Source organism: Leopardus geoffroyi, chromosome D2, assembly GCF_018350155.1.
Source record: "Leopardus geoffroyi isolate Oge1 chromosome D2, O.geoffroyi_Oge1_pat1.0, whole genome shotgun sequence".
Lineage (NCBI taxonomy): Eukaryota > Metazoa > Chordata > Mammalia > Carnivora > Felidae > Leopardus > Leopardus geoffroyi.
Genome location: NC_059334.1, coordinates 87,661,438 through 87,689,080, shown reverse-complemented (window position 1 = coordinate 87,689,080; position 27,643 = coordinate 87,661,438). Strand labels below are relative to the sequence as shown.

General features: G+C 63.8%; 1 protein-coding gene across 4 annotated transcripts in view; it reads right to left on the bottom strand.

The window, feature by feature from the left end:
- Positions 1 to 27,643, bottom strand: part of INPP5A (inositol polyphosphate-5-phosphatase A) — a 178,099-nt gene that overhangs the window by 12,906 nt on the left and 137,550 nt on the right. For all 4 annotated transcript variants that reach the window (XM_045439324.1, XM_045439323.1, XM_045439320.1 and 1 more), the window contains 4 exons: positions 26,821 to 26,905; positions 9,400 to 9,495; positions 9,218 to 9,292; positions 2,024 to 2,097 (listed from right to left, as the gene is read on the bottom strand). In XM_045439324.1, the coding sequence (XP_045295280.1) occupies positions 2,024 to 2,097; positions 9,218 to 9,292; positions 9,400 to 9,495; positions 26,821 to 26,905 (330 nt within the window). The remainder of the gene's footprint in view (positions 1 to 2,023; positions 2,098 to 9,217; positions 9,293 to 9,399; positions 9,496 to 26,820; positions 26,906 to 27,643) is intronic.

The following is a 27,643-nucleotide window of genomic DNA, read 5'->3' as shown; positions in this document are numbered from 1 at the left end:
GGATGACCCCGGGATCGGGGGAGGGGTGGACGATGGGGCAGCGGGGGGAGGGCGCCCTGGGCAGCATGGGGACCGGCCTTAGGAGCACTGGGTCGGTCTGTGCCAGAGCAGGTGCGGGGACTGCGCGCAGATCACAAGGGTTTCAGACCCGGAGCTGGGCTCTGACGTTCCAGAGCTGCCGATTTCCTTAGGAAAACCCTTTCACCTCTCTTGTCCCACACGCCCATCTTGGGACACCACTGTGTTACTTCCTAATTAAAGGAAATCGACCTGTAATCGGTCACTTAATAACTTAATCGACCAGCCCAGCAGCCCCTGCGCCTGTGAAGCCAGCACTGGTAGGACATCAGGTGTCCCCTCCTTTGTCACAGCTCCTGTCTCTAGCCAGAGCGAGCTCTCTGCCCCTAAGGGCTCAGGGGGCCCCGCAGGCCGCCCTGGATGGCCCAGGACACCACCTGCAGTGAGTGCCTTCTCACGGCATGTTCACAGGTGCCAGGCTGGGGCAGGGACGCCTCCGGGCCGTCCTCCTCCCACACGCCATGGACCTTGCCGAGGGCAGGGTGAACCCATCCCCTGTGCACAGCCGCCCCTCCCCGGGCCCTGGTGAACAACGACCAGCACCCACGGGCGGCTCTCTGAAGTTCCTCCCACGTGGCACGAGATCACCCCCTTCTCCTGTCCAGGGGCGACAGAGGCCCCAGACGAGCGGGCTGCCAGGCGGCGGCTGCTTTCCGGGGGAGGCCTGTGCCCGCCCTGCCAGGAGCCGCCAGCCCAGGACCCCACTGTCCTATGTGGCCACGTGAGGGCTGACGTCCTTCCAAAGTCTCGCCGTGTCTGGGGGGTGGCCAGGCGGGCATCTCTGCTGCTCCCCACCAGGGCACTGGCCACGAGGCCCTGTGAGCTCTGCACTCGGGAGAAGCTCGAGAAGCAGACGCCAGCTCTAGGTGGCCGTGTCCACAAGGCCGTGGCCTCTGCCCCAGGCGCCCCCAGGCCTCCTCCCTCCTCGCCAGCTCAACAAAGCCTGGAGAGAGACCCCGGAGGTTGTTCAAACAGGGGGCACTCGGGGGGCCTGGCCCACCACACCCGGGACGAGGCCGCGTGACAAACCCCAAGAATCTCGTCAGGTCTCAGGTGCATCTGGAAGGACGTCTGACCGCACGTCACTACACCCGTGAGGGGTCGGGGCCATGAGGAGACATGCTTGGTCAGCACCCACCTGGGAACTGCCGGGGCACCGACCAGGACCCAGTCCCTGCCTCTCTGGTCCCCTGGAACTCCCGCCGTGGCCCTCTCGGCCGGAGCCTGCCCATGCCCTCGAGCCGCAGGGAGTCACTCGTCCAGTGGTCTGTGGGGCCCCCTTCCGGCCTCCACACGTGTGACTGAGCTGTGGCGCGGGGAAGGGAGGCCCCTGGTTTTCGAGCTCGTTCTGGGAGCAGAGCTGTTGGGTCTGGTGATACTCCCCCCGTACCCCCCCCCCCCCCCCACGTTAGAAAGTTTCTGGAATGTGCCCGGGATCTAAAAGCAGAGAGAGGGAGGGGAGGAGTCTGGGGACAGGGTCTCCATGTCTCGAGGGTGCCCTCCCCCCAGGATGCCTGGCCCACCCTCTGCTGGCCTCTTTTTGCCCCACGCCGTCCGAGAGCCTGGGTGCCTGTGTGGGCCGTGCCCCTCACGAGGGGATGGGGTGGCGTTGCTGTAGACCGCGAGATTCCGTAAACATCGGAGTAAAACCCAGCGAAAGCTTCTCTGCCCGAGAAAGAGAAAAACAGCCAAAAACTCACCCAACACACGACGTTGTGGAAAACCCTGATGCTCCCAGACAGACCCAGAACCCAGAGCAGCTGCTGGGGGCCCCCAGTGTGCCAGTCTGAGAAGGCAATATTTTGCGTACTTAAAAACGTCTTTTTGTTAAGGGAAGCTAGCAGAAGCTAACAAGCTCCTCTTGGTCTCAGCTGGCTGCTGCCTTTGGGCCGTGGAAGGGCAGGGAGAAGGGTGACCTGCTCGTCCGGCAAGCGGCGCTCCTTACCTGGGAGGGAACGAGATGTCCAGTTCATACAGTCTGTCCTTAAAAACAGACAGCTCTTTGTCAAATTCTAGGAGCTAAAGAAAAGAAACAGAAAAGCATAAGGTCACTTTGCTGGGCCGCACCGGCGGGGGGTGGGGGTGGGGGAGCCACGGAACCCGCGGGAAACACGCCTGGCGGACCGACTGGACCTGTGCGGGGAGCCCTGCCGACAGCCGCCCGTTGGTGTCCCTGGAGAGGCCACGGGTGCCCAGGAGGCCCTTCTCAAAACCACGAGGGGCAGCAGGCAGCACAGCCACAGGCCACGGCAGCGACCCGCAGGGCGGACACAGTTCTTTGTTTTGCCCGAGCTAAGTCACGGAGCAAGCCACGTGGACCTCGCACGGGAGTGTGATTAAAAATGGCCACAGGGCGCCGGGGTGGCTCAGCCGGTTAAGCGTCCGACTCGATTCCAGCTCAGGTCACGATCTCACGATTTGAGTGACTGAGCTCCGTGTCGGGTTCTGTGCTGACAGTGTGGAGCCTGCTTGGAATTCTCCCTCCCTCTCTCCCTCTCTCTCTCTCTCTCTCTCTCTCTCTCTCTCTCTCTCCCTCTCTCTGCCCCTCCCCTGCTCTCTCAAAATAAATAAACGTTAAAAAAAATGTTTGTTAAAAAAGAACGGCCGAGTCGGCACACCGGGGGGACCCCAAGAGCACACGTGGGTGGGGAGCACGGTTCCTGCTTGCGGAGGACAGGGTCCTGCCCCGCAGACTCCTCGGAACCAAAGCCCGCCCTCCCCCGGGGAGGCAGGGGTGCCACCGGTGGCCCAGCCACACTGGCTGTGCCAAGGCTGCACTGCCCACAGCTTCCGGACGTGCGCGTAAGTCGTGTCCCCACGCAGCCCGGCCCCCGCCTGAGCACCCGCGCCCGGTGCTCTCCTCGCGTGGGCCAGAGGGTGACACCCGGACGGAGCTGTCGTGGGGCTGTGGGGTGGGAGGGTAACCAGTCCCCTTGCACACACGCTTGACCGTACCTCACACACGTTCCCGCTGAAGCCTGCACGCTCACAGACACCAGCCTCAGACCCCGCCTGGGGAGGCTCGGATGCCGGGGGTCGGGGGACGGATCCCCCGGGAGCCACTCGCGAGCCCACATCCACCGAGCACGACCCTGCTCAGCGAGGCCCCCACGGGCATGGGGCTGAGGGCCCCCGGGGGGAGGGGAGGCACAGGGAGGCGGGTGGAGGACCACGGGGGGAGGGGAAGCTTGCGGGAGGGCGCGGGGGCTTGGCCTCCAGGGCACCACACGGCCTTGCTGCCCCCGCACCAGGGGGGAACTCTAGCTCCTCTTCCAGAGTAGGCTCCAGGCCAAGCCGCTTCCGGAAAGTTCCTGAGTCGGGTCCTCAGTGGAGCCGGGGACAGAGGAAGTCTTCAGGGAGAGAGAGACACTCCCCGGGGCCTGGACAGGGCCTGCACTTACACACACGTTTACACGTACGTCGGTGCTGGTAGACACACTCGTATTTACACACGCACACTCACACGACTATAGTGTGTGGCTCCCGTAGGTCACCCTGGCGCTTGAATTCTTGGCCTTCCCGGGTCAGAGGCAGGCCCCGCGTGCGGGGGGCACGGGGGCGCTCAGGGTGGCCGCTGGCTTCATGCAGGTCCCGTGTGCAAGGGAGAGGAGCCAGCCTACCCGAGGCCACGAGCCGGGGTTCCGGAAAGGACCCGTGCGTCTGGAGAAGTTTGGCCACGGCTGACGGGCGGTTCAAGGAGACGTCGGCGGCACGTTCCTTTCCACACGGTGACTCTTTTCAGCCGCGGCCAACCTGCTGGTCCCCCCAACCCAGCTGACTCTTAGAGAAACGCAGCATGGCAGACAGAGATGCCGCGAGACCCTCCCTGTCCCCCGGTGGCCACGCCCTGGACGGCCGTGTCCCGCGAACCCTGTGCACGCACGTGTCCACAAAGAGCAGCTCGCGTCGGGGGACACTGGCGTTCCCGCGCCTTCCTCCTGCCGCGGGTTCCCGACTCCGCCCGGCGCGAGTCCCTGGGCTTCTCCGGCCACGGGCCCTCGCTGCTCCTCTGGGGTCAGGGTGCCGCTGCCCGGCGCCAGCGTCCCTCTCGAGGGTGACCCGCCGCGCTCCTCAGTAGCTCCGCATCTTGCCTCTTCCCGTCTGGTGTCCCGCTGTTTCTCGTGGACACATCCTTCTCCTGAGGACTCGCCTCCCGCGGTTCCAACCTCCGCTCGCCAAACGTGTCCTCCACGGCCGCACACCGCGTTCTGCCCCCGCCCCCACCTGTGCTGCCCCGGTCGCAGGCGCCGTACCTCCTTGCGCCCTCGGGCTGTGTCGCCACGAATTCGCCGGCGGGGACTTCACTGGTAACTCTGCCACGAGTTCTGTGTCGTTTTTAACCTGCCTGCTTCTTTCAGGGTGTGTTCATTTGCTTCTGATTCCTTCAAGTTTTCAATCCTATTAAATACTCTTATTTTGTGATTTCTATCAGTTATTTAAACGTCTGGCGTTCTCAGAGGTGCACCCGCCCCCCCCGCCCGGCTTGTGTCTCTGGACCGCAAGCTCGCCTTCCGTGGACCTTCACCTGGGGGGGCAGTAAACGTGGCGCCCCCCTCCATCAGACAGCCGTGCGCGTCGAAGAATCGGAGGCGAGGGGCCAGGCGCCCGGACACAAATACTCAGAACGTTCGGTCGTGAGCTGCAAGACGTTGCTCACGCTTTGGAGGGCACTCAGGGATGGCCCGGTGCTCGCGGCGGCCGCAGTCTCTTCCAGAGCCTCGGTCACGTCCGGTGCTCCCTCCTCCAGGTGACGGCGGCGATGTCTCCCGTGCTCCCCGTGTGGCGCCACGTCTGGACCCTCTCGCACCGGTCCGCCTCCGTCCCCAACAGCCCGCGAGCCCCACGGGGGCATCTGTCGGTTCTGGACCCAGAACACAGCCCGGCTCCAAACGGTGCGCAGTTAGTAGCCCCAGGAATCTATTTCACAGAAGTCCAAAAACGGTTTCGAAAGTTGCCTCGGGAAACGAGAAACTATACCTGTGCCCGGATTTCTTCCATGAGAGGGGTCTTCTCTCCCCTTCACGGCGAGATGCCCCCCGTTGCCACCCACAAAACCGCATCCCTAACAGAGAGACGGCTGCTCGCCGGCCACGAGACCCCTGGCTGCGCAGGGCCGCCGTCCCTTGCCAGCAAGGGTTTCGTTCACGCGCACGCACGCAGGTGCTCCTTCTGTTCTGGTTGTGTCTGGCTGTGTCAGGAGACGGCGGACCAGAGTGGCCGTGGGGACGCTGACCACCCTCACTCCGCTGCGGCGGCGGGGGGCTCCCGGGGCCCCATGGCCAGCCCCGGGGACACCGAGGGGCTGAAGGGGAGCGTGACCGCACACCGCGTGTGGGTGCCTGGGTGCACGTGAGCACGTGCGTGTGAGCCTACTGGACATCCTCCGTGTTGTGCCGCCTCACAAAGGGCCCCTGCACCCCCTCGGTGGCCGGACCTGCCCAGAGGGCGTCCACGTGGGCGGCGCCCGCAGATGCCCTGTGAGGGGTCTGCAGGAACCTGCACACACACGGGCACACACACGCACGTGCACACGCTCCAATAAGCACAACGTCGCAGCAGGCGACGAGACTCCGGAAAACCCTGGCATGAGGTGTGGTCGTGGCTCTGCGTGCTGACAGGCGGGTGGCAGCATCTGGGCAGGGAGCCGCTCAGACAGCCACGCTTCTCTGGCCAAGGGTGTGAAGTAAAATTGAAACTAGGAAGCATCTGGTTTGGAAAGAGCGTGAACCTTCCAGCTGCCAACGAAGTGACAGAGCCCGTCTGGGAGGAGCCCTCACCTCCAGGGTCTCCGTGGGCGAGGCGCCCGCACGCTGGCCCCTGTGCTGAAAGGGACTCCTTGGGGAGCACCACCCGTAACGCACCCGTCTGCCTGTCCACGTGGAGACGTTCCGGAGCGCGAGCATGCTCTCACGCCAGGTCAACACGTACTTACGAAGCCTCTGCTGCGCGTCGGGGTCTCTGCCAGACAGACACTCTGGCGGAGGGCAAGGCCAACACCCGCCAGGCCGGGGCGCCCCTGGGCTGTCTGACACCCGCGGGGGCGGGGCACAGGTTAGTCCCACACCCGTGCACACAGCTGCAGCCCCGTGTGGCCCACGTCCTGCCCCGCACGGTCACAAACCCCGATCTGCTGCTTCGGGTCCCCGGCCGGCTGCCAGGTTTCTGGGATGCTCCCTCGCGGGGCCAGCGAGGGGGGACCGCGTCTGGGGCTCCGCGACGGCCACGGGGCAAACTCCAGCTGTGAGAGGTTCCTGATTAGAAATTACGTGGCATTTCTGTTGAAACGATAATTTGTATCTCTTTGAGATTTTTCACTAACACGATAACCAATTTCACATGTATCTTAAACATTCTTCTTGATTACAAAGTGAAAAACAGCTCAGGGCGTGTGTGGACAATGATAAAGGGCCTGGCGGATCGTCCGTATCTGTCAGGGCTGCACAAATCCCACTGTTGCTGCAGAGACACCGCGCTGATAGAGAAAAAAGAGCCCGGAAAATCAATGCGCCTTGAGCTGAGCAGTTGCTAAACACACAGAAAACATCTCTATCCAACAGGCCAAGCGCTGTGAAAATTCCCAAGCCCTGCCCTGGGACAGCCGAGGAAAATTTAATCTCTCCAAATCCTCACCAGGGCACTCCATCCTGCGGCCCTGACAGCCACACTTATAATTAATTATACAATTTCGATGGGAATATCGACTAAACAAAGCTATAAATCATAGAAAAAGTCAATAGGCATGGACACATTCAATCATGTCCCGGCCAATGATTACTACTCTTAAAATACAATAATTATTTCCAGAAGCCAGCTCGAATTAAATTTCTGTCAGACGGGTACAAGACCGGTGCTTGATGGAGGGCGCGATGGATTTTGGGGCCGCATCCGGCGCAGGCACATCCATCCTGAGGACGGGTAGTTTGTCCCGTGGCCGTGGGGCTGCGTGCCTCGCCGCGGCGGTGGCATGGCTCGTCACACCATTTATCTTGTCCCCCGTGGCCGGTCCCGACGACCCTACTTCCTGTGCGTGAGTGACGCGGAGGCGGCTTTTCAACGTGCCGGGTCGCGGCCAGGGGCACGGGCATCGGCGTGACCCCGCCAGGTGTCTCCAAAGGCACGGAGCCCCCGGGGCCCGCAGCAGCAGGGGGGCGGCGTGGCCGGCCACCCGAGCCTGGAGGAGCCAGGCAGATGCCCCGTGGAGGCCCCGGGCCCGGGCGCGCCTCCCGACACGTGGGATTCCTGACAGACACGACGAAGGGGCACGTGGGGTCTTCCCCAAAACACCAGGTGGAAACCTATTCTAACTCTGTGCTCCGTTTTTAAATCTTTGAAATTCAAACGTTCCCCTGAACATTTGAACTAACCTTCCCCCCTCTTAAAAAGTTTCATATGCGGATAAATACGGAAATAAAAATTATTACGTCCGACAGTGACAACACTCGTCATTTCTAACGGCAGTACCGTGAGCTCTGTCCAGGTGTCAGCTCTGTCCACGATGTGGGTCCGTGTGCACTGGCTCCCCATTTCCGGAACACACGCCGTCTCCCAGGCCCCCCGCGCTGCCCTGGCTCAGACCCCACGGGACGTCCTTCTCGCCCATCTCCTGCTCCTTCCCGAACGGTCCGGTCCCTGGCTGCCCCCGTGCCAGCCCCGCGTCCATGTGTCCACTGCTGGACCCTCGGCTTCGCTACTTCCCTGGTGGCCTCACTGCCCCCCGCTCCGAGGCGTTGCCTCTGCAGCAGGGGCCCCTGAAAGCCCACCCTGACTCTGAGCTCAAGAAGTCACACAGCTGCCCAGAAACAGCGTGGCATGCCCAGTCTCCTGGGCACTTCACCACGACAGTGCCTCGGGCTCCCCTGTGCCCCCAGGTCCCCGGGCCCGGAAATCACAGGGGTGCTGTCCTCTTAGGTGCAGACGGCAGGCGGGACACGGTCCCTACCCTGGTGCTTCCCGCCTAGGGAAGCAGCCTGGGCTGTAAGCGTCCGCGTGCTGAGCTGGGCGCTGCGGAGGCTGCGGAGGGAGAGTCACCTTGCCTGGGCCTGAGGCCCCTTGAGGACGTGACATGTGGTCTGGCCAGGCCCGAAGGGCAGAGCCCCTGCTGGGACAGGCTGGTGGGAGGAGCAGAGCATCTGCTGGGTCCCCTGCACAGGGCATGGGGCCGGGGGATCACACAGAGGCTCACCGGAGGCCTGTGGCTGCGGGCCTGGAGCTGAGGCCTGACTCTGTGCAGGAGACAAGCCCCTGGCTGGGCTCTGGGCTGGGGGGCGCGCTGCGTGGGCTCCTGCGGCGAGCGAGAGGCAGCGGCCCCGGGCTGGTGGGGACAGACGAGGGGACAGGGACGGGGGCAGTGCCTGTCGCCCGGCACTGACACGGGCAGAGCTCCACTTGCGCTGAGGGGAAACTGAGGCACAGGTGCAGCCCACGCTCAGCACGGCTGGGCTCCCAGAGTCAGAGAGGTGAGAACAGGGATGGCGGGGCGGGGCCCACAGTCCAAGCACCACCCCCAGGCTTTGGCAGAAAGACGTCCCTGACATGGTCCCAGGGGTCTTGGAGGCACGGGGGCCGGACCGCCAGGGTGCGGGCAGACTGGGAGCTGAACAGGGGTCGGGGGGGGGGGGGGGGGCAGCTGTGCACAGAGCCTCTACGGAGCGGGGTTGGGGGGAGGGAGAGCACGAAGGACAGAGGGCGGGCAGGTGCCCCACCCAGGGCCTGCCCCTGCGCCACGGAACCCCGGGGGCCGGGAACCGGCCACACAGGGGACGCTTAGGCCTTGGAGACTGGCAAACACCACCCGTCACCTGTTGGTCTACACGAAACAGACACCGATAAGCACGTGACAAACAGGCGCTGATCCCGTCACGCGAGTCTGGTCGCCCCGCACGGCCTCTCCGGACTCTGCAGGGCACGCGGTGGCTTCGGGGAAGAGGAGGTTCCCGCGGGACCAGGGCTCCACCGACTGGTTTGAGATGCACGTTCCACGCACACGCCCTTGGTTTTGCACACGTGCACGCGCACAGCCATGGAGACGCCCGGTCAGGTGCGTCAGCCGGCCGAGCACCTGGGGCGCCGCCCGGGCCGCCCGACAACCAGACGCTGGGCCAGCAGCCGCAGCCCGGGGACAGGGGACGGCGGGGCTCACCGCGGTGCCGTTGTTATCGCGGAAAACCTCCTGGTTGAAGTAGTGGAAGACTTTCTTTTCCAGCTGAAGCATCACCTGGAAAGGAGAGGCGGACGCCAGTGTGGGCAGAGCGGAGACAGCGCCTCCCGCGCAGTCCAGAGCGCCCAGCTCCAGGGCCCTCCAGGGGTTGAGGGCTCTCTTACCTTCCGGTCGTTGTCCGACTCGCGGAATATCAGCTTCACCACCTCGTTGGTGTCGGCGGCCCGGACCGTCTGCATCGTGGCCTGGGTGCAGAGGGTCTGGGAAAGACACAGAAGGGACTCAGTCCCCGCAGGGAGGGGCCCGTAGCCCGTGTCCCCTGAAAGCAACCGGCACACCTCCCGGCCTCTCCCCCCCCCCGCCCTGTCCTCTCCAGGCTGCTTCCGCCTGGCTCCACACGTCCCCGGAAAGGGACCACGGGCCCGCCACACGGGAGCGGGAGCACGACCAGCTGACCAGGCACGCTCTCCAAGGGCAGTGCCGGGAAGTGCCGTGCACCTCCGGCGGCCCCGGCCTCCCTGCCCATCTCTGTTCCCCGTGCTGCCCCCGAGCCGGCGGGGCCTGGACCCTAGATCTGCCGGAGGCTTCACGGAAATCGGCACGAGCAGCGGAGGGGCGGGGAGGTCTCTGCCCTTCACGGCATCCCCACAGCAGGCTGGGGACACCCTGCGATGAGATCTGCCTCAGGTGGGCAGTGGGACGGGACCCGGAAGGCAACGCCAGGGAGCAGAGAGGCCACGCTGGGTTTTCGGGTCGCCCCCAGGGCCGCAAGGCTGGGACACTCCCCACAGCACACCCCAGTTCATAGACTAAGTTAAATCCAGGCTTGCCGAGAAAACTCCTCTAGCGTCAAGCTGGGTAGGAGGCAGGAAAGGTGTGGATGGGTGCAGCACACTGGAGACCCCCACCCAGCGGGGCAAGCCTGCTCTGGGCAGCGAGAAGTCGCAGGCTGGGTCAGGGGTACTTAGGCATATGTTCAACAAAAGAGGTTCGGGAAGAGCTGAAAGGATAGACCTTCACGGGAGAGGACAGAGGACTGGGGAGCTGGCCCCCACCCCGTGCTGCGGATGACGCTCTTTCCTCGTGGGAAGGTCCCGTCACCAGGGTCCATGTGCACAACGTGTCCAGGAAGGGCAGCTGGAGGCAGAAGGCAGAGCCGAAGCTGCCTGGGGGCGGCCAAGGAGAGTCCGCTCCGGACCGAGGCCTGTCTGTAAAGCACACCTCAACGGAGCCGCTCTCTAACACATGACTCGATGACTTTTATTTAAGAAAGAACACTGCAGGAAAACAACGAATTCTGACTTTTTGAGCACATCCTCCACTGAAGGCCTTTGCGAAGCTGGACACACGTTCCCCAGGGGAGAGTGGCGCCAGCCCGGAGAGGCCCACTGAGGGGCCGGTTTTGGTGGAGGGGGCAGGGACCCCCGGGACGAGCCCCCCAGCCCCTCTGCAGACCCCTCCCAGGTTTGCTGGGGACACACACACACACACACACACACACACACACCGCCCAGCATGCGGCAGGGGAGGCAGCGGCCACCGCCACCGTCCCCAGAGCGTACTCCAGGACAGGCCATTGACATTCAGAGCACAGATCAGTTAGGCAGGTCAAGCCCCCAAAGTGGCTTTTGGACTCATGTGTCACAAATCAGTCTGGCCGCCTTCAAGCGGTGAGGATTAGAACAAGCACAGAAGAATCCGGAGCAGAGCACGGCCACCCGGCCGCCCCAGTCCTCGGAGGTCCAGCTGCATCCAGATGCTAATGCGCTTAAGTGGCTTAAGCACTTCCGTGAATGGGGGAGGGCCCCCCGGGCGGGCAGACGGCCATTGTGGCCACCCCAGGACGCGATTCAGGGGATTCTCCCTTCTTCTCCCAAAGGCACCTGCTAGAAACTTTTTAAAGAAATTGCTTTATCTGGCCATTTCGGGCGGGCTCCCAAAGGATAAACATCTGATCAGCCCGGGCTCTCTGGGAGGGCCGCCCTGTGCCTCCTGCTCTCCGGCCCTTTCTCTGCACCCTCCCGTGGAGCCACCACATTCAAGGGGTTTTAAAGAAGTGATCAGGCCTGGCCGCGGCCTCGCCTCAGCTTTCAATCCGCAGTCATGGCCAATCATGCAGAAACGTGCCGGGGCCTTTCCGCTCGCCTCCTCATGAAGGGATTTTTCTTTTGAAAGGAGAAAAAGAAGTGCCCCAAATGCTATTTCTACAGAGCCATCCGAGATTTATTTCATTATCAGCAGCCACACGAAGGGGCACCAGACTGGACGTTCCTGCAGTCTGTCCTCTCGGCACTCGAGCACCTGATTTTTGTCTTGGAATCTCGCGGGGCCGCTGTCGCCAAGGGCGCCCGCCTGTCGTGTGGCTAAGGAAACTCCCGTGTTTCTTCTCAGTGTGATAACTTTTGAAGTAGGCTGCCGGGACGGGGTGTCCCCAGGACCCGGACCCCAGTGTCAGCCCAGAGGGCCATTGCCAGTGTTTTCTGTGAATCCTGTCATTCACAGCCTACCTGACTGGCCCAGTCCTCCCCCGTGGCCCAAAACTCTACCAAAGGCAGCACGTGTGGACCCTTCCGGCCGGGCCATCCGACACTGTCTCGCAGAGCCCACCCTCTACCCTCTGCTGCAGACAGAAGGACCCTGCGGTCCATGGCAGCAGGGACAGGGCGCGGGCGGAGCTCAGTCCCCAATTCAAGCACCAGCTACACAGGCGCCTGACACCTGCAGGGCAGAGCTCCAGAGCCGAGGGGCTCGGGGATTCCCAGGAATGCCGGCCGGTCCTGGACCGGGCGGCTCAGCAAAGTCCCCAGTTGGAGTCTCCTTCTGGGCCTTACTGAGCAAAGCCTGATCTGGGGGCAGCTTGGGATGGGATACGTCGGTTAGGAAGGACGTTCCAAGGTTCCACGCGGTACCTCTCAGTCTGTGTTGGTAAGAAGCACACAGAACAAAAACGTATAAACGTAAATTTAAAAAACTCCATCAGGAACAGAGCCTGAACCAGAGTCTGCCAAGTTTCCCTGTCTGGACAGCTCAGTGTGTGAACTGAAGTAAAAGCCGGGATGCTGGGCCGTGTCCACCCCGAGAGGCGTCAGAAGGGCCGAGGCCTCCAGCTGCACGGACGACGGCCGTGACGCTCCCGCCCAGCCGTAAACGTGGCTTCTGAGCAGGTTCCCCGCAGGTGGCAGCCCCTCGTCCAGGGACTGCGGCCGGGAGGGGGCGGAGGGGCAGGATGGCCAGCCCTCACTTCCACCGTGCGGTTTCCCCAGAGTGTGTCCGCTGGACATAAGTCCCCAGTCCTGCCTCTGTCGGCGAGGCCCGCGTGGACGGGAACACGAGTTTGGTCTCGCTCTCCCCCGCAGATTCAGGAGAAGCCCCCCCGGGAGCGGGCAGGGGTCTCGGTCTCCCTCAGGCTCACAAGGATCCCCACCCCGGGCCCAGGCCCGCACACGGACCCCGCCGTGCATGCTCAGATGCCGCTCGGGGTCACGGCACGGGCCGCTCTGGGATGCGGTGGGGGTGAGCCTGGGGTCAGCAGGCCCCTCGTCGGGGCCACCCCCAGAGCTTGTGCGGGAGCCGCCGAAGCCACCGTGGCTGCAGGAACCAGAGCCGAGCTCCCGGGGACTTGGGTCCTCACGCCTGGAAAGACCTCTTCCAACGGCCTGCGTGTCCTGTGTCCTGGCAGTCGGTGGGCACAGTCCTGTCTCCGTGTTTTGACACAAGTCATCTCTTTGTTGGTGGGGCCACGCCCTCCCTTCTGGCGACCGAGCCCACCTGCCAGTGAGGGCTGGGACCCACCGAAGGCCATGAGCACGCACACGGCAGGTTCTCAGCAGATGGCCTGCCTGACCTGCCCAGAGCCTCCCGAGGAGACCCACTCCCCTGTGCTGGGCAGGCAGAGCCACGGGACCAGGACCACAAGGTCCCGGAGGCACCTCAGGGAGCAGGAGGGCCGCCACACAAATTCATCACCGTGGCCTCCTGCCCTGGCCACTGGCCACTGGCCACTGGCCCCAGCAAAGCCCATCCCACGTCCGCACCAAGGGGGCAGGGGCTCCTGACACCGGCCCGTATCTCACAGAGGCCAGACGCTCGCCGTCTGGAGGCGTGAGCAGGGCCGTTGTCTAGGGGTCCACAAAGAGGTGGGGGCAAGTTTTAATCCTGACTTCAGTCGGCAACGAAAACCAGCCAGGCCAGATGTCTGCTGACCGTTGAACGTGCGGGGCGCGCACGGCGGTGCCCGGGCCGGGACCCCTCGAAAGGCCCCTGCCTTCCCTCCCTCCGCGCAGGGGCGAGAACACCACGGGCTGAACTGAGTGGGTGCGGCCACGAGGCCAGCTGGGGCCCCACACAGACACAGTACAGGCAGCGCCGTGAGAAACAGTCCAGCAAATTCTGACGGAATCAGCCTACGGCCGCGGGAAGCAGACTTCCCTGTTTTCGCACCCAGACCCTCAGGAGGAGGCACTGTGACCTGGGAGAGCCTCACACCACAGAACGGGCTGGGTGGGGGCACCCTGCACCTGCCATCCCCCCCCACCTGGCGCTCCCGGGCGAGGCTCCCGAGGTGTGAGCTAACCCAGCTTTAGCCACTTACGAGCCTCATCCCGGCAACAAGGAGAAAGGAGTAACCCATCCGAAGAAAGTGACGGTGGAGGAAAGCGGACATCTGGCGCTTCTCAGACATCAGTAACAACAGAGAAGGGAGGAGAGAAGGAGAAGAAAGGAGGGAGCGAGGAGGGGGGAGGAGGAGGGAGGAGGGAGCGAGGAGGGGGGGGAGGAGGAGGGAGGAGGAGGGAGGAGAGAGGGGGGAGCAGGAGGGAGGAGGGAGGAGAGAGGGGGGAGGAGGAGGGAGAAGGAGGGAGGAGAGAGGGGGAGGAGGAGGGAGAAGGAGGGAGGAGAGAGGGGGGAGGAGGAGGGAGAAGGAGGGAGGAGAGAGGGGGGAGGAGGAGGGAGAAGGAGGGAGGAGAGAGGGGGAGGAGGAGGGAGGAGGGAGGAGAGAGGGGGGAGGAGGAGGGAGGAGGGAGGAGAGAGGGGGGAGGAGGAGGGAGAAGGAGGGAGGAGAGAGGGGGAGGAGGAGGGAGAAGGAGGGAGGAGACAGGGGGAGGAGGAGGGAGAAGGAGGGAGGAGACAGGGGGAGGAGGAGGGAGAAGGAGGGAGGAGAGAGGGGGGAGGAGGAGGGAGAAGGAGGGAGGAGAGAGGGGGAGGAGGAGGGAGAAGGAGGGAGGAGAGAGGGGGAGGAGGAGGGAGAAGGAGGGAGGAGAGAGGGGGGAGGAGGAGGGAGAAGGAGGGAGGAGACAGGGGGGAGGAGGAGGGAGAAGGAGGGAGGAGAGAGGGGGAGGAGGAGGGAGAAGGAGGGAGGAGAGAGGGGGGAGGAGGGAGGAGGGAGGAGGAAGCAGGAGGCAGAACAAGCAGGAGGAGGAGGAGGGACGAAGCAGGAAGGAGGAGGGAGCAGTAGGAGGAGGAGGGAGGAAGCAGGAGGGAGGACGGAGCAGGAGGGCAGAGGGTGGGGGAGAAGCCCTGAGCCCTGCCCCAGCCGTGTGCCCAGGGACTCGGGAGGGCACTCCCTCCGCACTGGCGGCCTGGCCTCGGTGAGCCGGTGGGTGGGCTCGAAGACACATCTGGCCCGTGGTTCACACCTCTCCCCGGAACCGTGGCCCTGCCGCTGCTTTCGCCGGCTGACGGCCTGGTGCGGGACACGCAGACCCTTGTGAAACTGGAAACAAAGGAGCGCCCCAGTCTAATTTCAGCCCCAGACGCTCATGGCTGAGTCTGGCCAAGGCGACAGAAGTCTGCAGAAGAAACGGACTGAAGACGCCTCTGGCCTTCCACGGAGGGTCAAGGAGCCGGGAGCAGGGAGGCCCCACGGGCATCGTGAGTCTCAGGGACATGCTTCCTTTGGCCCGGCACGGACCACAGAGTCGGGAGGAGGACCGGAGCCGGCCGACCTCCAGGGCTGGGGGTGCAGCACCAGCCTCCGCGGGCGGGCCAGTGCCTCTCAGGGTCAGCTGCGGGGCCCGTGCCACCGTCCCCAGGACCCTTCCCGGGCCCCTCCTGACAAACAGCTGCAGGGAACCGGCAGCAAAGCCGTGCTACGGAGGCACAGAGTGAAGCGAAGCCGTCCGCCGGCGAACAGCGCCCAAGGCGGCCTCTGGGGTCAGGGAGGGGCTGCGGATGCTTCCGGAAGGCGGGAGGCGCAGGGCAGGGGAACACAGTGCGGGAAGCTGGAGCCACTGGAAGGAAGCAGCCTCTGCTGCCCAGAAAGGGGTGTGGGCCCGGGGCCTGGATGAACCCAGAAACGGGCAGGTGCCCGCAAACAGCCTTCTCCAGGGGCCCAGAGCTCCGTGTGCCCACAGGGGGACTTCCTCCCCGGAAACGGCAGTCTCAGCCCCGTCTGCAGGCCCCACGCACGCGCCCGGGGGCCCCTCACCTCCGGGAGTGGGGGCTCGTGTGACGGACCCGAGACCGGGATGCTGAGCTCCCACTGGCGACCCTAGCCGGGATTCACCCGGGCCCAGGGGGCAATCTCACACCCCCTCCAAGGGGTCCGCCCATGTTCGGAATGGGGTATCTGTGGTGCTGGAGCCACGTCAGCCACACGGTTGGCACGAGCGCGCGCACCCGACCCAGCGCCTCCTTCCCCCTTGTGCACCTGCGTCCGGGAGGGACGGGCGTGGAACCCCCACGTGAGACCACACTCGCCTGCTCTGTGCCGTGTGTCCAGCAAGAACCAGGCTGAGAACGGCTTGCGCTCAGGTCGCCGGCACGGAGCTGCTCCCCAGCCCTGGGACGGTCTGCTCCCGTTCCCTGGGACCGGAATCTTGGGGTTCCTCGCCCCCGCCCCCGGATCACACAGATGTCAGGGAAAGCGGTCCCTCAGCAGCCAGCGCCGGGAGGCCAGCCCCGCACGCGGCGCAGGCCGCCTTCCCCGAAAAACCCTCGACCGGAGGCGTGTCAGTGAGACCTGCCCACCGCCCCGCCGTTCTTGTCATTCAGTTGGCGGCTGAAAATAAAGAGGGGGCTGAGTGCCCCAGGTCCAGCCGGCCCCTCTCACGGGGCAGTCGCCGCAGAACAGGAAACGTTCCTAAAAGGTAGCTCACAAAGGCCCCCTGGATACATTCCACTCTAGAAAACAGCTGGCTGGAGACAATAAACGTCATCTCGTGACACGGACGGTCCTCCCAGAGGCGCTGGCCGCGAGGGGCCCACACGATGTCCTGGAACTTGCCCCTGGCCGTCTGCACACACCTCTCCGAGTCAGGGGTACGGGGGCCTCCGAACCCACCAACGGGTCAGCCCGGGGTGGGGGCCCTAGCATCCCACACGGGCTCTCTGCCAAGTAGGGGCAGAGAATTAGAGCATCAGGTTTCGACAGACATTCCCGTGCCCTGGACATCCATCTAAGTGCCAGGGACACAAGATAAGCATTGTCGGTCCCACGCGATTAACGTTCTCTGGTGATTCGCATCTGCAGACATCGTTCTGAGTCCCGAGAGTACGTGAGGGCTTGACGGGAGGCACCACTGAATCACGGCTCTGAAGGTTCTGGAATGGAAACTGGCGGCTTTAAAACTTGCCTTGGTCCCTGGTAGCCTTTGCATCTGAGGGAAAGAGCTCAGGAAAGAGCCTCTCGCCCAACGCTCTCTGACCGTCCCCGCTGGGGGAGGGTTCACACGGCACCGCAGAGAACGAGCGCGGAGAAGCCGCCCCCCCCCCCGCCCCCCCCGCCTCGGCAGGGTGAGCAGAGCCCCTGCAGGTGAAGCCCTCCCGCCCCACCCCCACCAGCGGAGCCCTGACAGAGAGAAGAGGCCGGTGGCCAGAGCAGCAAGGACATGCCAGTGCCCATCCCGCCCTGGTGACAGCGTGGGTCACTAGCGGGCAGGAGCGGCACGAGTTCTGGCCGTTTTGGCTTCCTTCCCGTCACACACAGGCACACACACGTGTACACAGGTGGCCTACGTGCATGTGAATACACACGCCTGCGTTCAGCGCACACGTGTGCCAGCGAGGCACACACAGGGCACACCGTGCACACGCGCCCGCACGCACAGCTCCCGGAAGGCAGGAGGGAGCAGCGGCAGGCGAGGGCGGCGGGCCTGCCGCCCGCAAACAGCCACCGTCACACGAGCGCGTCCCGGTGCCGACCCCCCCTCCCCGGTTCTCGGGACCAGGGTGGCCGGCCCGACACGGAGAGCAGCCCCGGGCGGGGCCGAGCAGGGCAGCCTCCTCCCGAGAGCACCTCGGGGTCTTGTCCTCTCTCTGGAGAGGTGCCCCCTGCCTCCAGCAGGAACTGCCCCGAACGGTCCGCCAGCCCGTTTGTGCTAACCTCCCGGAGGCCCTTCTGGTGAGCGCTTTGTCTCTTCCAAAGGTTTTCCCACCAGATCCCTGCGCTCCCAGGAGGAAAGGCGTCTATTAGTAAGTGTGGGGGAAACACCGCCTCTGGGGGCCCCAGAGTGCTGAGGCTGCCGCAGCGGGGGCCCTGGGGGGCTGGTGGCAGGTCGTGGGGAGGCGCCGTTACGAGGGTTAGGTCAGCCGCCACGGCGCCTTCCCCCGCTTTGTTTCAGATTGTGCACTGTTCCTCCAGAACAACAACACCATAAAGACGCTTTCTTTCATCTCCCAGGACGGCTCCCGCGAACTCCCTACCGGCCTGGCCACCAGGGCAGGCGCTAACGGAGCGGCACGCTGGGCAAGCCCGTGGCGGTTCTGAGCCCACACGGGCCCCTCGGCCGGTGTTCTGGAAGGAAGCCAGGTGTGTCTCCAGCCGGGGTGTGCAATGCACGCGGCCTGGGCCCGGGACGGCTCCCCAGGGGTGACGCCTGCAGCAAGGCCCCGGCTGGGGCCTAGACATGCCCTCGGTCTGGTCTCTGGAGGACACCCCGGGACAAGGCAGGGCAGGCGGAGCGGGACCCCCCAGCCTGGCGCTTCCTCCTAGCGCCCACGCAGGCCACAGACAGACAGGGAGCCTGCCCACCAGCTCTGGCCCAGAGGTGGACGGTCCTAGAACCCCCGCGGGCCGTGCTGACCCAAAGAGCAGCGGGAGAGCAGTGCTGCATACAGCAGGATGCACATTAGTGAGCACAGAGCCGTCCACGAAGCAGAAAATCAGGCTCTCCAACAGGGGACAGGCGAGGGCGAAAGGCACCAGCGCTCTTGTCTTTTTTTTCTCTTCCCATCATCGTGGCGATAATTGTTGGGACATCAGTGTACCAGTTGGAAAGGCCAGCTAATGTTTGTAAGGCAAACTTCCTGGCAGAAAATCCCCCACACGTGAAACCCAGAACGGTCATAACTGTGACGTTACGTAGTTGGTTTCAGGTTCGTGTCACGGGCCCCTTATCAAAACAGACCGGATTCTCCTTTTTTGGAACAGTAAGTAAATAAACCTAACAATTTAGATGCGTAAATTGGCTGCTTTAAACTCTGACTCTTCAAAAGCCACACAGACAAGCTGAGCAGAGACGCTAAGGCGCCTGCACGAGCCCCCGACCCAGCGGCTGCAACTCTTGGAGTCCACAGACACGAGAGTGCCCAGAGCCAAGGAGGCCGCCGGCACGCCCAGCCCCGTCTACACCGGCTCCCAATTCAGATCAGAAACCCTCACGCCCACCAGCGTTCGCCCACGACACAGAGGACAGAGCTGTCTGCACATTTAAACCCACACCCTCTCAGGGGCGCCTGGGTGGCGCAGTCGGTTAAGCGTCCGACTTCAGCCAGGTCACGATCTCGCGGTCCGTGAGTTCGAGCCCCGCGTCGGGCTCTGGGCTGATGGCTTGGAGCCTGGAGCCTGTTTCCGATTCTGTGTGTGTGTCTCTCTCTCTCTCTCTCTGCCCCTCCCCCGTTCATGCTCTGTCTCTCTCTGTCCCAAATATAAATAAACGTTGAAAAAAAAAAATTAAAAAAAAAAAACAAAACCCACACCCTCTCAGAGCTGCTAAGGGTCTGTGAAAGCCCCGTCCCCCAGGAGGCTCTCTCGGGGCGCATCACGGGGGCGGGGGCCGGGGCAACCCTTCCACCTGTCTCAGGTTGCCAGGCTGCCCTCTCCTCAACTGCTTGCTCCCACCACTCATTGCCACAACACGGGCACAAATGCCAGCTGGCTGCTGGGGGGGGGGTCCGCGTGCCCCACGACCCGGGCTGAGTGTTGGGGTGCGGAGGCACGGCTGGGGTTGGGTTCAACGAGCTCACTGGAGAGCAGATGCGAGCCAGCCCGCCGTCTGGCGCTCCGTGTGGGCACCGTGACCGTGCAGGCTGGGTGGTTCCTGGAGGGCCTCCTGGGGGCGGGGGGCTGGCAAGGGCGTGATGGGGTGATGCTCCCTCAGGCCGAGTGGGAGCACCCTCCCCAGGACGCGGGGGCCCCGAGGAAAGGAGGGCGGTCTGGGGACGGGGCTCCGGCCACCGGGCAGCCTGGCCGCACCACTCTTGCTGGCTGTGGTCTGCGGTGGTTTCGTGACGCGGGGGGTGTGCCCTGCGTGGTTCCTTCTGGCCCCTTCCCAGGCCGGCGCTGTCAGTGCTGGGGGCGCCCCCCCCAGACGGGTCCTCCCAGGACCCGAGTCCCCAGGGGCCCACCTGGCACCCGGGCGCATGTGCACGTGTCAGTAACTGGCAACCGGTTTTCAAGACGGCCGCCAGCCTCCAAAATCGCATCCGCCACCATCGCTGTCAGGGACGAAGCACGGCAGGTGGGCGTGGGCCGGGCCTCGCCGGGACGGGAGCGCCTGGCACTGCTGATGCTCTTTGTCACTGCGGCCAGCTGAGCGTCCCAGCTGCCAGTTGCCACGGCGCAAGGCACAAAACGTACCCTCTGAGCGATCCTGCCAGCGGGGCTGAGCCAGAGGCTGCGTCAATAAGCGGCTTCGTGACGCACGGCCCACCGGACGGCACGTGATAATCGTGTGGAATCTGCGCGTCTTTTAATTACATCCAGCAGCACCAAGTCCGGTCCTCTCGGTTCTGCTCTGCAAGCATGTTGGCATGAATTTGCATCTGAAACAGACAGCTGCTGATTCCCAGGGGACGGGCTCCCTCGCTCTGCGGCTCTTCCCGAGGCTGCTGCCGGGCAGGACTTGGCCACTTGTCTCCGTCCGGCTCCACAAGCGACCTGGTTCCCCTTCCTGCACTCGGGGGCCTGACTGGCCCCACCTCCTTTGCCCGCAGCAGGGTCGGTGGCGGCCCGTGCCTCCTGGAGGCTGCCATCCGCTCACCGGCCCCTCGCTGATTTGGAGACAGGTCTGCCAGTGAGCACGGGGGTGGCACCCAGGAGGCGAAGAACCCCGGACGCCAAGTCCGGGGAGGCTGACCTCACCGCCCTTGGTGGGGCTCGGCAACAAAACCCAAACCCAGTCCGGTGGTGGCTTCTCACCCGGCAGTGCTCAGCAGAAGGGACCCGCTCACACACAACGTGACCACACGCTTCCGGAAGTCGCCGTCAGGCAGGAGGCACAGTCCCGCCTCGACGCCTCCTCAGGCCTCCTCACACGCAGCTGCGGCACGGTCCACGACATCCGGGGTCCCCTGCCACGCCGACCTCGGGCCCGCCGAAGGCTACACGTGGGGTGGGCGCAGGCCGCCTCGAGGACGGAGGGTGGAGGCCAGCACGGCCTTCTCTTCCCGTCCCTGGCACCCCGTCTTCAGGCACTGAAAGCGGGTGTCCATAACTGGCGGCCTCGGGAGGGGGTCGCTGCAGAGGGCAGTCTGCCTGTCTACCCAGGTGGAGGGGAGGACGGACAGTGGTCGGTGGTGGGCAGCGTGGGTCCGGGCCAAGCCCCAGCGGGCTTCTCCCTGACTGTGCTCTTTCCTGGGCCACGCGGTGCTTCAGAAGGACAGGTCAGGCGCCCCGCTCGCCTCCTCGGCAGATCACAGGGGCAGAGGCCCCGCTCTGAGGCCCTGGAGGGGGATGGACGGAGGACACTCTGCCCTCGTCCCGGCCCCCTCCTCCTGGCTGCCCACATCCCAGTGCCCACCCAGGGCTGTACCACCACCCCCCACCCCCCGTCCACACTGCCAATGGCATTGATGCCCCCAGACCACGCTTAGGAACCCCACAGGACTCCACGGCTCCCAGCCAGGCCTTGCCCACAGGAGGCCCCATCCCAAGACATGCCCCGCTGGCCTCTGGCTGACACCAAGGTCACAGACACAGGTGCGTCTGAAACAGGGCTCTCCCGCAAGAGGCAGCTGCTTCCAAGAACAGGGTCATGGGAAGCACAGACACCCTGGACGACGCTGTTCTCAGGCTGCTCCTGGGCCTCCCAAGAGGATGGGGCAGACGAAACACAGCACTCGTGTCCCCAGGCTGGCAGACCCACCCCCACGGCTCTCCCGGCACCCAGGACCATCGCCACGAGGGCCCCGGGCCACACGTCCACCCTGGCGTGCACCACAGGCACGCAGGAAACATCGGCTGGACAGATGTGGAAGAAACTCCAGCTCTGGGGCAGCCGACTGTGAAGCCGTAACCGAAATCAGAGTATCAAACCCGCCACGGGCGTCTGTGAAACAAGAACCACCATCCAGGCCGTGGGAAAGAAAACAGCGGCTCTGCTCTCCCCGGGGCCACGGAGCCGCCCTGGGCCTCATGGTCTTTCTATCTACTCCCTGCCGGCTGTGAGGACTCAACAGACAGAAAGAGGAGAATGTGATGCAGGAAAGGCCAACAACCCGCAGGACCCCACAGCCTCTAAGAACACAGAAGGCAGCCTCCCACGTGTGTTCCGGAAACATCGAGGCTGTAACAGGGCCGCCCCGGGCACGGTCCAGCCCAGAGGGGACACGAGCCATGACGTCCACGTCACGTGAAAGGCGGGCATCTTGCGTGAACACCTGCGGGGCCCATCACCCCAGCTGGTGCGGGGCTCGACCTGAGGCGCTTCTCAGGCTGTGGTTCCCCAACCGCAGCCCCAACACAGGGGCCTGGAGGTGCCGGCCGGTCCCTGTCGCATCCTCGTGGCGCAGTTAATTTGGAAGAAAAAAGCAAAGTGAAGTGAGTCGGGGGCCAGGCAGCCTGTCCCTCGGAGTGACCTGGGGCTTGCTGGCACCCGCCTGTGGCCCTGGATCCACACCTGCAGAGGCCGGACTCAGGGCCCCGGCCTGGGACTCCTGACGCCTCTCCACATCTGTCCTCTCGAGGAGCCGACCACTGCCCACCCAGCCGGACTCAGACTCTCAGGAAGCGTGCAGAAATGTTCTTTGGTTCCCACAAAATTTCTATCAATTGTTTTTACTGTTAAAAACTCCTTTAAAAAGCCACGCCATATGCCACTGGCAGATTCTGATTTTCCAGAAGACGTACTTACGTGGTACTTCACAATTCGATAACCTACGGCACCTTGACTGACGCTATTGAAATTAATCACCGACAAAAAAAATTTGTTCTTTTTCAGTTCAATTTACTTTCAGGCACACCTTTGCCAAGAAGTACATTTACCGTGTTAGTGTTCAGCGCGTCAAGTGGTGGGGAGATATGCCAATCCAGCGTTACCCGCTGTCAGGGTTGAAGAGTGTCCCCCAAATTCATGTCTACCCAGACCTCACAAGGTGACCTTGTTGCCAAGTATGGTCTTTGTAGATGTAACTAGTTAGGGATCTCAAGACAAATCAGGCTGGATTCAGGATAGGCCCCAAGGTCGACGACTGGGGTCCACATGAGGGAACAATGAGGACAGGGGGTGGGGGACAGGCCGCGTGTTCACGATGAGGGACGACCAGGCCACCCTGACTTTGGAGTGCCAGGTTCCAGACTGTGAGGGAACACGCATGTGTGGTCCTTGTCACAGCAGCCCAGGACCCTGCCACGTGGCGGCACAGGGCCCGGCACAGGAAGGCTGCACCGTGCGCTCACCGTGTCCTACGTGTTCAGTCAGGAACAGGCACGAGATTGGTTAGAACTTTCTCGGTAAGCAGCACGTGTGTGAGGCCGGCAGGGAGGGGCCCTGGCGGCTTGGCGGTGACGCGGGGGCATGAGGGCAGAGGACCGGGGAGGGATGCCTGGCCTGTGGGGGTGGTCCGGGACATCACCCGCCATGCCGGGCGCCAGGGTTCCTCCCGGGCGTCAGTCCACAATTCTCAGGAACCACTGGATCTTTCTTTGGGAAGAGCGAGGCACCCATACCTGCTTCCTCGGTTTACTCCACGACGCCTCGACTTCTCGGGCTCCAGGGAAGTTTCACAAGTGGTTGATGCCTGTATTGATGCCGCTGCCCGGGTTTCGAGAATGGTCTTGGGCTCCACAGCTAACATCTTCATTGACCCAACGGTCCTTAGAAACTCTAAACTGAAAGTCATATTCCATGCATTTGGGATCACGATCATCTCCCGAAAGTCTGCTGTATTTACACAGCAACCCCTATGCAAAAATGTAATTAGAAGTTTTGGCAAACGAACGGCCGTTTATCCTGAGGCTTTAAAAGAGCCACGTGGACGTGAAAATCCTCCAAACATTGAAGGACGGATCGTAGGCGCACTTGTTTAATGAGCAAGTGATTCCACTGAAGCCCACGGACTTCCCTCCCACTCTTGGCGGAGGTGCCACAGAGCCGAATCTGACGCGTCCCGGAACGGCACTCCGCGGGCAGCGTCCTGGGGCGTCGCTGGGCGAGGCTCGCTGCTCCCAGGAACTGAGCTCGGCGGCCCGTGGGCCTTCCCAGGCCGGGGGTGGAGGAGAGCCGTCTGCCCGGTGGCGCTCGGGTGCATTCAGATGCTCTGTCCTGTCCCGACACTCACGCGGACTGAACAGAAGCCCTGGGACGTGCCCCTGGCTCGTGAGCGAAAGACCCACGTCCCCAACTAACAGGCTCCCGGGGAGGCCGCGTCTCCTGCTGGCGGCCAGAGCTCCGACAGGAGCAGCTGAAGACCTCTCTGCTCCATCAAGCCCAGCACCTCCAACCGGCACCGATGGGAAAAGCCGCTGGTCGAAACAGCTGCCCAGCTGCCTCACTTCCGTCGGGAGAGGCTTCTCTGACCTTCCGAGGCCCTCACACACCCTCCTCGCCCCCGATGGGAGACCCTGGTCTCCCCGCGATGCGCCCTGGGCGTCCCCGCTCTCAGTCTACCGTGGCTCAGCCCTCGAGTCCCCAGGACCTCCAGCCGCCTACGGCCCCCCACGCCTCTCCAGCACTGCCACCGTGCGGCTTCCCGGCAGGTCAGGGGGCAGGGATTTGGACACACAGAAATGCTCACGCTGGGACACACGGACACAGTGGTGGTGTCACCAGTCGACCACCTGATGGAGGGAGGCAGGGAGGGGCCGCACGAATACACATTTATTACTTTTCCCAGTACTTGACGCCACACTTTGCACCTGACGTCATACAGGTGCACAGCGGTGGGGCGGAGCACACGATGGCAAGGGGCGGAGCCTCTCACCCTCCGAGCTCCAGAAGTGCGGGCGGCCCGGGCTCCTCTGGGCTGGCACTGGGCTGCCCGCCAGTTGCCCCGGGAGGACGGGACCCTGAGCTGCTGGGGCCAGGGGTGGCGAAGCTGACAGAAGACGAGGCTGGGGGCCCAGGACAGGACCCTGTGGGGTCAAGGAGGGGCGGACATATGTGTGCTGCTCTCCTTCTGAAAACCAGCTATTGTGGGAATCGTCTCCTAAAAATAGCGTTTCAAATAAGTCCTTATCCGTGTCAGGTAATTGTGATGGGAAAGCAATCGGAACAAAGACCTCCTGTCTTTTCCTGCAGGAAGGGGAATAGAAAGCTGGAGACACTTATTAAAAACTCAGGTAGCCCGTCAGATAGCGGTGCTTAGGAATCCTGGAACATTGCGGGCTATCAGCAACTTAGAGATTCTTGAGGCTCCTTAGTGATTTCGAGAAAAACGTGTCTGCTCTTGGGAAAACTTCCCGCCAATTCGCAAGACAGTCCCTCCTGTCTGCCGCGACCCCTGTGTGCAGGAGCCCCTTGTTTTAGGAAACAGGACAAGTCAGGAAGTGGGGGGCATGTTAGAGATAAAGACAGCACCCCAGCCCTCAGCCGTCTCCCCGGAGGGCACAGCAGCCCGCGTTCCCGCTGTAGGGGAGGAAGCGTCATTCTCAGATGGGCCGGCCCTAACTGCGCCACCGACCGCACTCTCCGGGCTGCGGCCGGCTTCTCAGCCCAGCACCCGCCAGGGGCTCAGCCGTGCTGTGCGCCACACAGCCACGGGGCAGTTCCGGACGCACACCTGCAGCGACCGTGACCCGAGCTGGAGCACTGCCCCTCCTCGTGGTGTCTGTTCTCAAGGAAGAGAAGGCCCCGTTCAACACCTCCCGGACCTTTCTGCACGTACAAGCTGCTGGGCAGCTCCCGTCTGGCCAGCTCCGGTCTTTCGAAGGATCTTTACTTCCCTGCAGGCGGCTCGGCTCAGGGAGGAGAGCGAAGGATGCGCTGGGGCCGCTCTGTGCACGGCAGGCTCACCGTCCTGAGCACCGTGAGAAGCGACCCCTGTGTAGAGGGTCAGGATCTCATCGAAACGTGGCTTTTCAAGCCCCCAGTGGCCTGAAATCAATGGGGTCGGTGGCCTTTGGCGAGGGCACCGGGGGCCCAACAGCGTCAGACACGGGGCCAGCTTTGAACAAGACAGACGTGCTCCCGGGCTCGCTGCAGGGCCTGAGAGCGGACCGATGAGCGCTCCGGCCCCGAAGTGACGAGAGAAAAACCAGCAGAAGCAAGCGAAGACGCCGGGGGCCGACAGCCCCGCTCGTGACACACACTCTCCCAGCTGTCGGTGAGCGTCCAGGCACGACCAGCACGTAGCCGAACATTCACACACGTGCACCTGTGAGCACGCCCGCTGAGGAGCCGTCAGACGAGCTGCGTCATCAGACAGGAGAACTTCGACGCCACGCTGCTCATCTCCGCCAACCAAGGGGAGCTACAGAGTGACGGAGAGTGCGTCCGTCTGTCTTTCGGGGACGTGTGGCAGCGTCTGTGATGGTGACGCCGACAGGACGGTGACTGCTTGAGGGCCGCCACGTCTCTACCCGCTGTGAGCCGGGTGCCGGGCGAGCCCTCGGAGGGCTTCCTGGTGTGGGCCGCCCGGCCTCCCCGTGCAGGCTCGGCACAGGCAGCGGGGTCACGGCTGTGCCGGCGGCGGAGAGGCTCCGCGGTCACACGACGGGGACCCACAGGGCCGAGGCTTCTCACGTGTGCCTGTCCCTAGGGGGCGTCCCGCCAGGGCCCTGTGGGTGCGCCCGGGACACGCACGGCCTCCAAGCTCCAGAGAAGCGAGTGACAGCCACGAATGTTTCGGCGAAAGACGACACTGGCCTCCAGCAGCGCCTGCCCGTCGGGCGCCGCAGAAGCAGCCCCCTCCAGCCACACCTCCCGGCCGGCTTCCTGGGCGTCTCACAGCCGAAAACAGCCCTCACGGCGGGGCGTCACGTCCCGCCGGTTGGCGATGGGTCACCTGATTAGCTTCAGAAGTCCGAGGGACTCCAACAATGGCCCCCTTTTGACAGTGACACATGGTTATTAGGAATTTCTGCCATAAACATGGCCGGTGAGAACGGCAAGGTCACACCTGCCCGCGAAGCGCAAACACAGCCTCTGCGGCTTTCCCGAAACCCGTCGGCCGCGGCGGAGGCTCCCGCCACGGCGGGGAGCGGTGCCTACCTCCACCACGGACTTGGAATCCAGCCGGAAGTTGAAATCTCCAAACACAAAGTAGGACACTTTCTCGAATCGCTGGTCGATGATTCTGGGAGGAGAGAAGGAGACCACGTTACCGCCACGCCGGGCGATCAGCTTCTGCACCAGGCTCCCCTTCCACGCACCCTCCCCGCACCCCCAGACAGACGGCGCGGCTCTCTCAGCACGGACGCGCCCTCAGCACGGGCCAGGGCCGTGGGGAAGCCGCAGCCGGTGGGTGGTGCAGCCGGTGCGGGGGAAGGACCGAGGCCAGGAAACGGGGCTCTCGCTGGGAGCACGGGACTCAGGACGCAGGGGGAGGGAGTCTGCACGCTCCTCCCAGGTGGGGTGGGGCGCGAGTGAGCTCTGGAAGCGTCTGTGACACTCCGTTTCCACGTTTCAAAGGCATAAAACCGCATCTGCTTTTCAAAGCGAGACGCTGCCTCCCTGACGTCTTGCCCACGTGTTCTGAGTCAACCGCAGCCCCTTGGTATCTCCCCACTGAAACGCACACACGGCGGCCACTGCGCGAGAGCAGCCCCTCACGCACAGTGGGACAACCGCTCAGACCCCAAGTCCTCGTGGTTACCGACCGCTGCTCGCTTCTGACGGCAAAGCAAGGTGCCGGCCGTTTCCGACCGGAAAGCAGAGCGAGAGCCATACGCTGACCAGCAGGACGGAGCGTGTGGCCGGCACAGAGGGAGGGACGTCCGGGGAGCCCGCGTCACTGCCGTGGCTCCCCTCACGCGTTTGCAGGGACGGAGCTGCGGGGTGCAGGGTGCAGAGTGGAGGGTGTCCCTCCCACGGG